Consider the following 13,601-nt stretch of genomic DNA (forward strand, 5'->3'; position numbering starts at 1 on the left):
AAATACCGAACCCAACTATCTGATGCACACCGCGCTGCAATACTGAAGGTTTCAATTGCTCAGTCACTGAGGCCAAACATCAACAAACTGACAGAACTGAAGCGTTGCCAGGTGTCTGGCAAACACTAAAAACTCTCTGGCAGGCGAAGAATTGTATAATGTTGAATGAGAGTTTTATTATTTCTAAGAAATTCAAAATAAAAAAATATATAAACGTTTTCTTTTCTGAACACCATCTTCAGTGACATTATTGGCCCATTGGGAGGATTTGAGGACTGGCATTGGCCCTAAGGTAAATTGAGTTTGAGACCCCTGGCTTATGGGGACAAGATACCGTCCTCCAGAGCGATAGCCTTATAGAACTCTAGAGTACAACTATTTTTATATGCTGATCTTTTCCAGTTTGGATACAGGCTACAGATTTGTTTAATCAGAAACTGAGTCCAGTCAACTATTAACCCAAAGACTGTAATGCTGCTAGCTGTAAGGATCCTCAGAGTTGCTTACTAGCAAGACTCTGAAGTGTTTGGAGAAGAACAGAGATGCTGCCATTCTTCTCAAGCTCTGAAGAATCCAGGTGACAAACTACATATGACCACACTACAGAAAGGGGGAAATCATCTCTAAGAAAGTCAGAGGGGAATGTGTGTACTAAAGTACAGAACTGTAGGTGTTATGTTGAAACTTTGCATTTAAATATATGTAACAGAAACAAAGATTGGCATCACTCATGTAGTCTGAGTTGCTAGCATTGAATTAAGTCTTTTTCAGTCATGTAATTTACCTGATAGCAAAAACAGATCAAACAAGATATGCCAAATTTCACATCTGCCCACAAGTCACAAACTGAGGTCTACGCAACTGTTCAACTACCGATAATAAAGAACAAAAACTAATTTTTGCTATAGCACATAAGCAGAATGACTTCACCTCACATAAGAGTGGGGCCATTGTTTGAATTGTAGGAAAAGGTGTGTGGCCACTTTAAAGGCTAGATAGCCAGAGAGTGACTCGCTGCAGCACCTTCAGACTAGGTCAGCATGGGGACATTGCCCTATCCCTCCTCCCAGTCACTGGAAGAGAAGGGAAACTATTTAGGTCCATGCCAGTGCAGGAAAAGCCCATGTGGGTAGTTTAATACTAGGCTTTGTCATAACCCACTGAGGGCACTATGCTAATCGCTCCTTACACAGGAGGCTGTGAAGGAATTTTTTCCCTCACCACAGACGGGCCAAGGTGAGGTGGGGGCTTTTTCCATCTTCCCCACAGCGAGTTGGGGGCATAGTTTGGGAAGACATGCTGAAGAACTGGCACATGGCAGTGCAGGTATGGGAGAACCAAAACGACCTTTGGATGCTCAACACAAGGGGTCACCTAGTTGTTAGTGGATGTTAAAACACAGCCTTTTGACAGTAAAAAAAATTAAAACCTGGAAATCTTGTGTGTTTCGAATGACTGACTTTTGCTCCCAAGCTGAGTGTTATAGAAACAAATAGGTATTTAGAAGAATTTATAGGTTAGGGAAGGAAGAAAGCAAGAGTGGCACTAGAAAAGAGACTGCTAGATATCCAGTTGGCTGCTCCCCGTATAGGGATTGAGATCGTTGAGAAAGTACATTTTACGCCCATTTTTTACTTTAAACTTCAGAAGGTGGTGCAAGGATTGAACTCCTGCCAAGTATTCTGAAAACACTTCCATTTATGCTATGTGACACACAGTTTTCTCAATTAAATGCACATATTTTTGGCTGCTGAAATTTTCTATAGATCTAGCATTTATGCATTTCACATATTTGGAAGACAGAGCTGGGGCTTATTCTGTTTTCTTTTAAGTGATTAATAACATTTCTAACTTTCTGGTGAACACTGTTCTGCTCCATTTCAAAACGGAGAGGACAAAGCACATGCTCTCATCTAGCACTACATTCTATCTTTTTTATAAAGCTAATGCACATGCTTAATTAAAAGAAAGTAAGATAATATTCTTTGTATGTGAAAAAGTAACAAGTAGTCCAAGCACAGGAAAACTGACTTGAGCAAAATGTAGTAATGTGATATATTTCTATAACTTTTTACAGAAAAAAATAAGCTACTAAAGGTAAAGTTACACAAGTTAGAAAGTTTTCATTGTGTTATAGTGATTCCTATCTAATTCTCATGGGGTCACACTATGGTGCCAAGTTACTCAGCCTCCAATTTACACACTTTGAAATTTAAAAATCAAAAACTGTCTATAAAGTATAGGTCAGTTATGAATTCCATTTGCAATGTCCACATTTTATCTCAAACCTTTGCATTTTGCTGCAGAACATACTTAAAGTTGACATATATACACAAGCACTGTTTTTGTAGCCATGTTGGTCCCAGGATATTAGAGACAAGTTGGGTGAGAAAATATCTGTTATTGGGCCAACCTGAGTTGGTGACAGAGATAAGCTTTTGAGCTTACACAGAGCTCGTCATGATCTGAAGAGTGCCAAGCATACTCGAAAGCTTGTCTCTGTCAACACCACAAGTTGGTCCAATAAAAGATACCTCACCCAACTTGTCTCTCTAACACACAACTGGTGTAAAAGTAACTGTACTTTGTTCAGATATTCTGAATATCTTGACTTAATAGTACCTACTGGCAGAATTAACAGACTGGAATTTTTATAAGAATACCTACAGTTTATAAAGCCACTATCAAATCTAGCAGAAAGGCGTTTTCATCAGTGCATTTTGTATGCGATAGATACACAAGTCATTAACTTTAAGTGCATGTGTATTACAGATGTGGTCTCCTCATCTCAAAAAAGATATACTGGCATTAGAAAAGGGAAACTAAAATGATTAGTGGTTTGGAACAGGTCCCATATGAGGAGAGATTAAAGAGACTAGGACTTTTCAGCTAGGAAAAGAGGAGACTAAGGGGGGATATGATAGAGGTATATAAAATCATGAGTGGTGTGGAGAAAGAGAGAGAATAAGGAAAAGTTATTTACTTGCTTCCATAATATAAGAACTAGGGGCCACCAAATGAAATTAATGGACAGCAGGTTTAAAACAAATAAAAGGAAGTTCTTCACACAGCGCACAGTCAACCTGTGGAACTCCTTGCCTGAGGAGGTTGTGAAGGCTAGGACTATAACAGGGTTTAAAAGAGAACTGGATACATTCATGGAGGTTAAGTCCATTAATGGCTATTATCCAGGATGGGTAAGGAATGGTGTCCCTAGCCTCTGTTTGTCAGAGGGTGGAGATGGATGGCAGGAGAGAGATCACTTGATCATTACCTGTTAAGTTCACTCCTTCTTGGGCACTTGGCATTGGCCACTGTCTGTAGACAGGATACTGGTCTGGATGGACCTTTGGTCTGACCCAGTATGGCCATTCTTACGTTCATACTCCCCACCCCATTATCCAAGTCATTAATGAAAATATTGACTAGCTCCAGACCCAGGACAGACCCCTGTGTGATCCCACTAGACAGCTTACCAGTTTGACAGCAAATCATTGATATTTATTGAATACTGTGTTTCAGCCAGTTGTGCACAAATCTTATAGTAATTTCATCTAAATCACATTTCCCTACTTTGCTGATGAGACGGTCATGTGGGATTGTCAAAAGCCTTATTGTTAAAAGCTAAAAATCAAGATGTGATATATCTATTGCTACCCTCTACCCACTAGGCTGGTAACTTTATCATAAAAGGAAATTAAGGTTGGTTTGGCATGATTTATTCTTGAGAAATCCATGTTGGCTACTACTTATAACCCTATTATCCTGTGGGTGTTTACAAACTGATTGCTTAATAATTTGTTTCAGCATCTTTCCAGGTATTGAAGTTTGACTGACTGGTCTATAACTCCCTGGGTCCTCTTTGTTCCACTTTTTAAAGGCATGTACTATATTTGCCCTTCTCCAGTCTTCTGGGACCTCACCCATCCTCCATGAATTCTCAAAGATAACTGCTAACAGTTCCGAGATTGCTTCCAATAGTTCCTTAAGCACCTTATGTACTTCAGTACATGTTTATTGATTATTTGCAACTTTGAGTGGAAAATCATGGCAACTAGGATGAAGAATTCCTTCTAAGGATGGCTAGTAATGGCATAATGTCTGAGGAAAGAGGGTTTGAAGATAAGCAACCTTCCTGTGAACAAAGCAACTGCCCTCTCTATCCAGGAGGTAGAATTGGACCTGCAGGGATTCCCAAACACTTTTACAGAGCTCAGTGGCACTAAGACTTGACCTGGCAGGCCGTAGAATAGGACTACTCATATGGGTTTTGGGGAAGTAGATTGGTCATGATCTGGAAATTTTGAAAGGCTCTGAAAGTGATCTTACATTAGGAAGCCGTTGAAGATGACCTGGGGTGACCCTTTCCTGTACTGTTCTAGATTCACTATCAGGTAGTGCTGCCCTCAGAAATTATCCTCCAAGTTTTCTTACTTTAGTGCACTGTTGAATAAAGTTGCAGCCACTTATCCAAAAATTTCAGATGTTTGTTTTCAATGGCCCCTTACCACCAGCCAAGAGAATTTTCTACCTGTTTAAACTGGAACTGCTAGAGGAGAAAGTCAGAATTTGTTCTCTCTCCAACCACTACATAGTCTCACTGAATTACTTTTGAAAACTGAATTATATCTATGTGGTAACAGTTGCAGCATGGCAGGTAGTTGACTGCATGAATGAATTTATGTGAAAGTGGCACCTTATTCAATAGACCTGGTCTATGTGTGATCTGGACTCTGCTCACTTCAAAAGCTAAGTTTATTTTACTTCCATCAGCACTGTAGAGTCAATATATCTAAGAGAAGATGCGCAGATTCCAAACAGGGTCACATCATTCAAATTGGTCATGTTCTGCTTACAGAATCTTTCTTGATCTGTGAATGAAAGAGGACTCAGCTTGACTTTCAGATCCCAAGTTGAGCTTGCAGAGCTAGCAGTTAGGAAAAAATGCATCAGGGAGACTAGAAGAAATATGAAACCCCAAAACTTCATTTACTACAATGCTTAGGAAAATGGACTGACACCACCTTTTATTCACATGTGCAGCACTTCAATATTGATTCTGAAAGCCATGTACTTTCAGCCAACCTTGATGACATTTCTCCAGATTAACAGGCACCTAAACAAATACCATAAAACCCTTCTCCCATTTTAATTATACACACTGTATCAAGATTAAAACTGGAAGAGATTTAAAACCTTTAAAAATATTATTTGTTTTGTAATGTTATTTTGAAAGGATGATGATTTTCTGCCTTGGCTAAAACCCAGTTAAAACAGAACATATTGTGCTAGAAAAGTGTGTATTAATTATTTCACATGCAGTTTACCCTCAAATTTCTTACTAGAAAGTCTTTCAGGTTTCAAACCCTGAACCACTCAGCATTTATGGTGTTGTTGGTCTCATCATAGAATCATAGACTTTAAGGTCAGAAGGGACCATTAGGATCATCTAGTCTGACCTTCTGCACAACGCAGGCCATGGAATCTCACCCACCCACTCCTGTAACAAACCCCTAACTTATGTCTGAGCTACTGAAGTCCTCAAATCGTGGTTTAAAGACTTCAAGGTGCAGAGAATCCTCCAGCAAGTGACCCGTGCCCCACATTGCAGAGGAAGGTGAAAACTCCCCAGGGCCTCTGCCAATCTGCCCTGAACGAAAATTTCTTCCTGACCCCAAATATGGTGATCAGCTAAACCCTGAGCATGTGGGCAAGACTCACCAGCCAGAGACCCAGGAAAGAATTCTCTGTAGTAACTCAGATCCTACCCCATCTAACATACCACCACAGGCCATTAGGCATATCTACTGCTAATAGTTGAAGATCAATTAATTGCCAAAATTAGACTATCCCATCATATCATCCCTTCCATAAACTTATCAAGCTTAGTCCTGAAGCCAGATATGTCTTTTGCCCACACTGCTTCCCTTGGAAGGCTGTTCCAGAACTTCATTCCTCTGATGGTAAGAAACCTTAGTCTAATTTCAAGTCTAAAACTTCCTGATGGCCAGTTTATATCCATTTGTTCTTGTGTCCACATTGGAGCTTAAATAATTCTTCTCCCTCCGTGATATTTATCCCTCTGATATATTTATAGAGAGCAATCATATTGCCTTTCAGCCTTCTTTTGGTATACTGTAGGTCAAGTCAACACTACCACATTCAATCCTGATTAAATAATTTCTAAATCAGAACAAACAAAACTATTACTTATTCTACCGTACCTGTGCTTCTTTAAGATACTGTAATCAGTGTGGATCCCACATAGATGTTCATGTGCTTGCACAGGACCAAATCTATTTATAGCAGCAGCATGCATCCAAGCTGCATGTACTCTGTGTACCAATATCAGGGCATAACAGGTGGGGTGGCCGCAATCCTCTTAGTTTCCTCACAGTTCAAAGCCCATGTAGCTGAGGACTTTGAGAAGTGGGAATGGAGGTGGGTTATGAGACCCCCATTGACTACAACATCTCAGAGAAGCACAGTTATTGTGAGGTAACCATTCTTTTTTTCAAGTATGTGTCAGTGTGGATCTCACTGTAGATCACTGGCAAGAAGTACCCTTCCCGGATGGTGGGCATGAAGTCTCAGTTGTATTAGTAAAACTGACTGGAGTACCACTCTTCCAAACTAGCATCTGCCATTACAGCCATATCAAATGCATAATGCTTAACAAAGGTCAATAGTTTGGCTCCACATGGCTGCCTTACTGACCTCAAAGATCAGCTCACTCTGTAGGAGGCAGAAAGTGTTGAAGTATGCCCTGGTGGAGTATGTCTTGACGTTCAGAGGAAGAGGTTTCCCAGCCAACTGATATCAGATGAAAATACAATGTATGAACCATTCTGAGATTCTCTATAAAGAAATGGTTTACCCTTTTGATGCGCCAGACATGGCAATGAGGAGGTGGGGAGAGAATCTCAAAGGCTTGGTTCTGTTGAGGTAATAAAGCAGGGCCTTAGACATATCCAGTATATGAAGTTTCTTCCCCGCCCCCCCAACTCCGTGAGGAATGTGGCTTCAATAAGATGACTGGTAAGGTAATAAACCAGTTCAAAGGGAATTCGGAGAGCTAGGGTGTGGTTTCGTCACTTTCTTGTACCTCTGGAATGATGCGTATGGCAGTTCAGTCACAAGGGCCTGCATTTCACGGACTCTTCATGCTGATACAATGGCTATGACTCAGACAGTTGAATGTGGGGTGGTATAATGAGCATCCTGATAAGGGTTCAAAGCTCTAAGAGGACAACACTGAGATCCCACGTGAGACTTAGGTCTCTAATCAGAAGGCAGACATGAAGGCCCCTGAGCAATTTTGATAACACAGGATGTGAAAAAACAGAATACGACAGTAACAAGAAACTGCACGCTGCCAGTTGGACTTTAAGAATACAAAGGCTAGACCTGCTTTCTTCAGCAGCAGTATGTTGTCCAGAATCTTTATCATCAGGGTCTCCACTGTGTTCACTTTGTTTCAGGCTGCCTATTTGGAAAAATCATTTCCACTTCCATGGGTAAGTCTCTGGTGGAAGCTTTCCAACTTCATAAAAAAAATCATCTGAATCGGTCAGTCTTGCTCATCCAGCCTGTCAAGTAAAATGGCTGAGGGCCTGGATGTAATTTTGGCCCTGATTTTGCAACAGTATGTCTAGACAGGTGGGAAGGTGTAGGAGAAACTGACTGCACATCTGCAGGAGAACAGAAAACCAAAACTGCCTCAGCCAATAGACACCATCTCACATCACTGCAGATGACAGACTTCTCATAGCTCATCACGAGTCCTAAAACAGGAAAAAAACAGGGAGAAGACAGGATATCTAGGGGCGCTTCAGTCTTCTCCCAGGCTTGCCTCTGATCTGCCAGTCTAGATATGGGTAGGTGTGGATTCAGTTTCACTAGATGTGTCGCTAGTTGGTGAAAACTCAGTGCTGTGGAGGGTCTCAAGGGCAGAACCTTATTTTGATAGCAGTCCCACAGTGAAGCTTTAGTGTTTCCTGTGGGCCAGGTGGATGATGAGGAGCTACGAATGAGTTGTGGGTTTGGAAAGATGGACACAAGTATTACCGACCTGAACCTGAGACAGAATATGTATCTTTGTGCCATCTCTTCAGAGATTTCCCGCTGCTCCCCCATCTCTTCTGAACTGTTGGATAGCATTAGTTCAATGTAAAATTTTCAGTGGTTATGAATTATTATTACATTATCATAGCCTTTCTGCATATTGTCCTGCTTGAGGGGTTCTCATGTAAAACTCAATGAATTTTGCATCTCGGTGTTTGCCACCTGCACACTGACTGACACAGGCACAGACTTGCTGATGTGAATTTGCATGTTAAGTCAACTGTCAAATTCCACTTCAGGACCAATTTAACAAGTTCGTAAAAGCATTTTCACAGATTGTTCTTTTGATCATTAAGGGATAACGAAAGAAAATCCCATCCTCACAATCTCTCAGTATCCTGGAGATGATGCTGCAGATGGAAGCTAGCTTGTGTACATTTACTGAAGCTGGAAATTACACCATCAGATCCAGTGCAGACATACCCTTAGTGGGTTAAAATGACCCATTAGGTCTTATCTTGTAAAAATGTAATGCCTATTTCCAATCCTAAATTTACCTACCAAATCAAATCCAACGAACTTTATAATTTAACAACTAACCTTTAACATCTCAAAATCTCCTTCTTCTCCTTTGGATCCCTATTGCAAAGACAGATGTCCAGTCTTTGTTAATCTCTACATGGACTATCACACCACCTTGCTCTGTGGCCTACCTGGATCCCACCACTACACTGTACTCAAAACACTGCTGCTAAAATCATTTAACATTAGGTGTAGCTAGAACAGCAAGCACTACCCTCCTCCCAGTGTCCTTCATTCCTTGGAGTTTTCTTATATGAGAAATGACTCAATCCTGTCAGCTCAACTTCAATGTCCTGTTCAGCTCTAATCCCACCTACATGTATGGTCTCTTTGCCCATCACACAACACTAAGACCATTACTCAATCAGCTCCTCTCACCATTATGATGTGTGACCTTCTCCCAAGCTGTTCACTACACCTGAAATGACCACTTTGACCCCAAATACAATCCAGCCTTCTTCAAGGCCCACTTGATTAGCATGCATGCTATCTTCTGCAATAAATATAGTTTAAGCAGCGGAAACTGTGATGCAAACAAAGATATAAATCAAATATCTGGAGCTGGTCAACATTTCTCATTTGAAACTTTTGACAAATGGTTTTTGTCAATAAAAAAACGCCCACGGGACATATCCAATTAATGACATTTTTGGGGTTTACATCAAAAAACTGAAAACTCAAGAAAAAAATGTTAGGTTTGGGAAATTAGTCAGTTTTTTGATGAAAAACAGAAGACATTGAGAAATTTTTCAATGAAAACTTGTTTTCAAATGTCTTCATTGGAAATGTTTTGTTCCTAACCATCCGAAAAAAAATCAATTAAGCCAATAAATAAAATGGAATACTAGGCAAGTAAAAAAAGTAGCACTCTTACAGCCTTATACCTGGGATGGCTAAAGTTTTTAGAACTACTGCTTGTCTAACATCACTCCCTATATGTCATGTCTAACACTGTAAACCCTTTAATGACAGGGACCAGTTATTTGACCACTAACCATGCCTGTTTATAGTGCAGAATATTTCTAAGGGACTACGTAGACAGACCCTAGCTTTGCACTTCTGATTACGGGTTAATTAAAAATCACAAAGAACTTTAATGAAAGTAAAACAGACATGTACTTTAGGCACTAGACAAAAGAATGCTGCCTAATTAAAGCGAGGTTTCAGAGGAGCAGCCATGTAGTCTGTATCCGCAAAAAGAAAAGGAGTACTTGTGGCACCTTAGAGACTAACAAATTTATTTGAGCATAAGCTTTCGTGAGCTTATGCTCAAATAAATTTGTTAGTTTCTAAGGTGCCACAAGTACTCCTTTTTTAATTAAAGTGATTTACACCAGTAGTTCAACCTATTTACCATTGTGGATCACATATGCAGCTTTCCATGTGTTATGTGGGCAGCAGCCACACAATACATATACTACCTGAGGATGTCACATGGGCTGCAGCTGTGTGCTGATTGGGCTGCAAGCAGCTGGTGGGCCACAGATTGAGAACCACTGATTTACGCCCTCCTCAGGGTCACTAACTTGACAGTTTGAATTAGCTACCCTATTGAGGTGCATCTTAACTTAGGTTTACTATATGGTAGCAGTGAATTGTAAAATGTAAATTAATGTATTTTGATTTCCAAAGCAAGCATACGTATATACAGTCAATTTTTTAAATTCATTCAAGAATAAGCCACTTATTTAGCCACTTTATTTTCTGAAAATATGTTTGGACTTTTTTTTTTTTTAAAACTTTTGTAAGTAAACAGTGCTCTCATTCCCCTTCCCATAGTGAGCAGTAATTTCCCTATTGGACCTTGTGTGTGTCTAGAGGTCAGTGTTTTAAAGAAGGTCATTGACTACTTATCAGTATGAAATTGGCGATGAGGATTAAATAAGGTTACAAGGTTTAAACATTAATATAAAGTATTCTGTCCAATAGCATTAGGAGTCTGCTTTCTATTTTGTGTGTCAGAATCAATACCTACTCGGAGAAAAATGCATTCAACAACTCAACTGTTTGAAGATTTCTGAACGCTAACACCTCCCCTCATCTCTTTCACTAGACCCCATGGGTTTACTCCACAGCTGAGTTGGCAAGTTCCCTGAATGATTGTCAAAAGGGAAAACAACCCATGATATTAGGCTACGACTGTCGCATAGCATTTCAGAACAGTGTTAAAAATTCCATAACACAATAAAGTATTCTGTTTGTAATATATCAACCAACTACCTTAATACAGTTATACTATTAGAGAAAGTTAGTTTTAATGCCTGAATTTGATTTAAAGTGAATGAAGTTTGGCATCTGAAGTATTTAGGCATATTTCTACCTATTCAGCTGTACACAACCTTTGTGTTCTTGCTTTAAGATAACTGATGAGGAAAAGCCTTTACAAAACTTGGTTTTGGTAATAAGCCAATCAACTCTGGGACCAAGGAAAGTCTGCAAAGTCTTGGTCCTCTTCTACAATAAAGACAGAAGGGTACTCTGTACTGCTGATGCCTTTGGCAGATCATGAAACATCTAAGCAGATAGGTCACACCTTAAGGTAGTTGGAAACACAGACAGCTAGTGAAAACCTTCACAATTTTGCTCTACAGAGACTACCATTTGGTAGGCTTAGTGAGGAAGGGGAGAGAAAGAAGAGAAGAGAAGAAAAGAAACTGGAAGCCAGGGAACTGGGTTTGTTTAGTCTGGAAAAGAAGACAGAGGGCACAGGATAGCAGTTTTCAAGTATGTAAAAGGTTGTTACAAGGAGGAGGAAGAAAAATTGTTCTTCTTAACCTCTGAGGATAGGACAAGCAGCAATGGGGTTAAATTGCAGCAAGGGAGGTTTAGGTTGGACATTAGGAAAAACTTCCTGTCACAGTGGTTAAGCACTGGAATAAATTGTCTAGGGAGGTTGTGGAATCTCCATCAATGGAGATTTTTAAAAGCAGGTTTGACAAAGACCTGTCAGGAATGGTCTAGATACTTAGTCCTGCCATGAGTGCAATGGACTGGACTAGATGACCTCTTAAGGCCCCTTCCAGTTCTATGATTCATGATATGCAGGCAGCAGTGTGGATAGGGAAAACATGGAGTTTCAGTTTGTTTTACTACAAGAACTACTCAACTAGTTGCAGTGAAGCCTATAAACCCAAAACGTGCACTGGCGCTACAACAGCCTGGTGGTCCTCTGCATAATACTTCTCGACTTCACAGTGCTTTGCACCTTGGCACCTACCCATTCTGCTGGCTTCTTTTATGATGCTCAGGAAGCAAACTGTGCAGGAGAACAAATGGGTTCTGAATCCCTGTCTACCTCAACTGGCTCTAATAGTTCAACAAAATTCCCATACCTGTTTGCATTGCTGTTATGTCAATGATACTCATACACAAAGAGAAATGGTTGATACCAAGTGACAGTGGCTTATTAAGAGAAACATAGTGGCAAATGAAATTCCTACTATTTGCCAGCTAGAAGGAAATTATGGACTGAGGAATTTTAGAAGAGACAGTAGCAACCCTTTCAATGTCTGTTTATAGTGCGAACAGGCAAACCTTACAATGAGGTGATTCCAAAAACACTTACCTATTTGTACTTGTTCTGGCTGGCTAAGTGACACAAATGCTGATGTATCATCAATCCAAGATACCTGAATATTACCTAAAAATGCAGAACAAACAAGAATCATCATAACAGTTATGACATTTCACGCAGTCTAACAGGTTCACTCCGTGCACTGATGTGCCATGGGATGGGTAAAGTCACATGCTTTATAGTAACTAGAGTTTGAGATGATTATGTCCACTTGGATCTTATTGTAGTGCGTACCCCTAACATACATGAGCCCAGAATCTTAACCACAAGTGGGCATGAAGAACTGAGCACCCTCAACCTCCACTCATTTCCTTCAGTAATATAGGCAGGTAGAAGACTTAGTTACAAGTGGGGAAGGAGGGTGGGTCATAGTAACCACATGGACAAAGGCATCTCTAAGCCACTCCACTTACTGAAAATTAGGTAACCTTTGCAAGCATTTGTCCACCTGCATACCACTGTCAGTGACTGACCAGCAGTTAACTCAAGGAGCTGGGTGATAGGACTCCTATCTAAAAAATGACTAAGACAGACCTGCCTAATCTGATCTAGAAGCTGCTACAATGGAGTAATGACTGGTAAATATATAAACAAAACTCCAAGTAACTGCTCTACTTCTCAGAAATAGAGATTCCCCTAAAATGAGCCATAGGAGTACCTGCACTAGCTTGAAAAGGGAGGATTACTTTGCTCAATATGTAAGAAACAAATACAATCTGAAACCTACTTTGAGTGTCTAGGTGGCAACAAATCATTCCTTGGATTTATTAGCAAAAGCTACCACAAGCCTGCAAGAGTTTCAGAATGACTGTTTTAAATAATGTTATTACAGCCTTGTCCTCTTATTTATGTGTATAAAACTTATTCTCTGTGGGAGAGTCAGGAGGCTTGGGAAAAATACTGGCAGATGTATAAACTAATTTAAAAGCCGAATTACAACTCTGTGCTTATGGAATACAGCATATATGCACAGGGGACCCATCACCATTAAAAAGAGCAGCAGCACAACATTAAAATCCCAGGTTGGAAAGTTTCTAACCGGTAGAACTATGAGTCAATCCTGTTGGAAATGTGGATAGAGTGGTGTGGAGGAAAACTGAATGACCCTCAATCTGTGGATGATGCACAGAAACAGCTGCCAAATGCGCTCGAACAGAGCTGATTGAGAGTCCTGAGTATTCTAGAGACAATAAAAGACTCCAAGGGTTGAGAGTGCCTCTGAATGGACTACAATGAAAAAATCTTTCATTCAGCTTTATAGGTTACGCTTGTAAAGGCCTTTCTGCTCTGCATCAAAAACTCAAACGGTCATCAAATAGAATTGAACCAGCTAATCTCCATGTCATCAGTTGTAGAGACACGAGATCTAGATGGAACACTA

At 40.2% G+C, this 13,601-nt stretch overlaps 1 protein-coding gene across 4 annotated transcripts in view; it reads right to left on the reverse strand.

Moving 5' to 3' along the window:
- Positions 1–13,601, reverse strand: part of PARN (poly(A)-specific ribonuclease) — a 161,634-nt gene that overhangs the window by 86,546 nt on the left and 61,487 nt on the right. For all 4 annotated transcript variants that reach the window (XM_073362401.2, XM_073362403.2, XM_073362402.2 and 1 more), the window contains one exon: positions 12,212–12,286. In XM_073362401.2, coding sequence (XP_073218502.1) covers positions 12,212–12,286 — 75 coding nt within the window. The remainder of the gene's footprint in view (positions 1–12,211; positions 12,287–13,601) is intronic.

This window comes from Lepidochelys kempii, chromosome 10, assembly GCF_965140285.1.
Source record: "Lepidochelys kempii isolate rLepKem1 chromosome 10, rLepKem1.hap1, whole genome shotgun sequence".
Classification (NCBI taxonomy): domain Eukaryota; kingdom Metazoa; phylum Chordata; order Testudines; family Cheloniidae; genus Lepidochelys; species Lepidochelys kempii.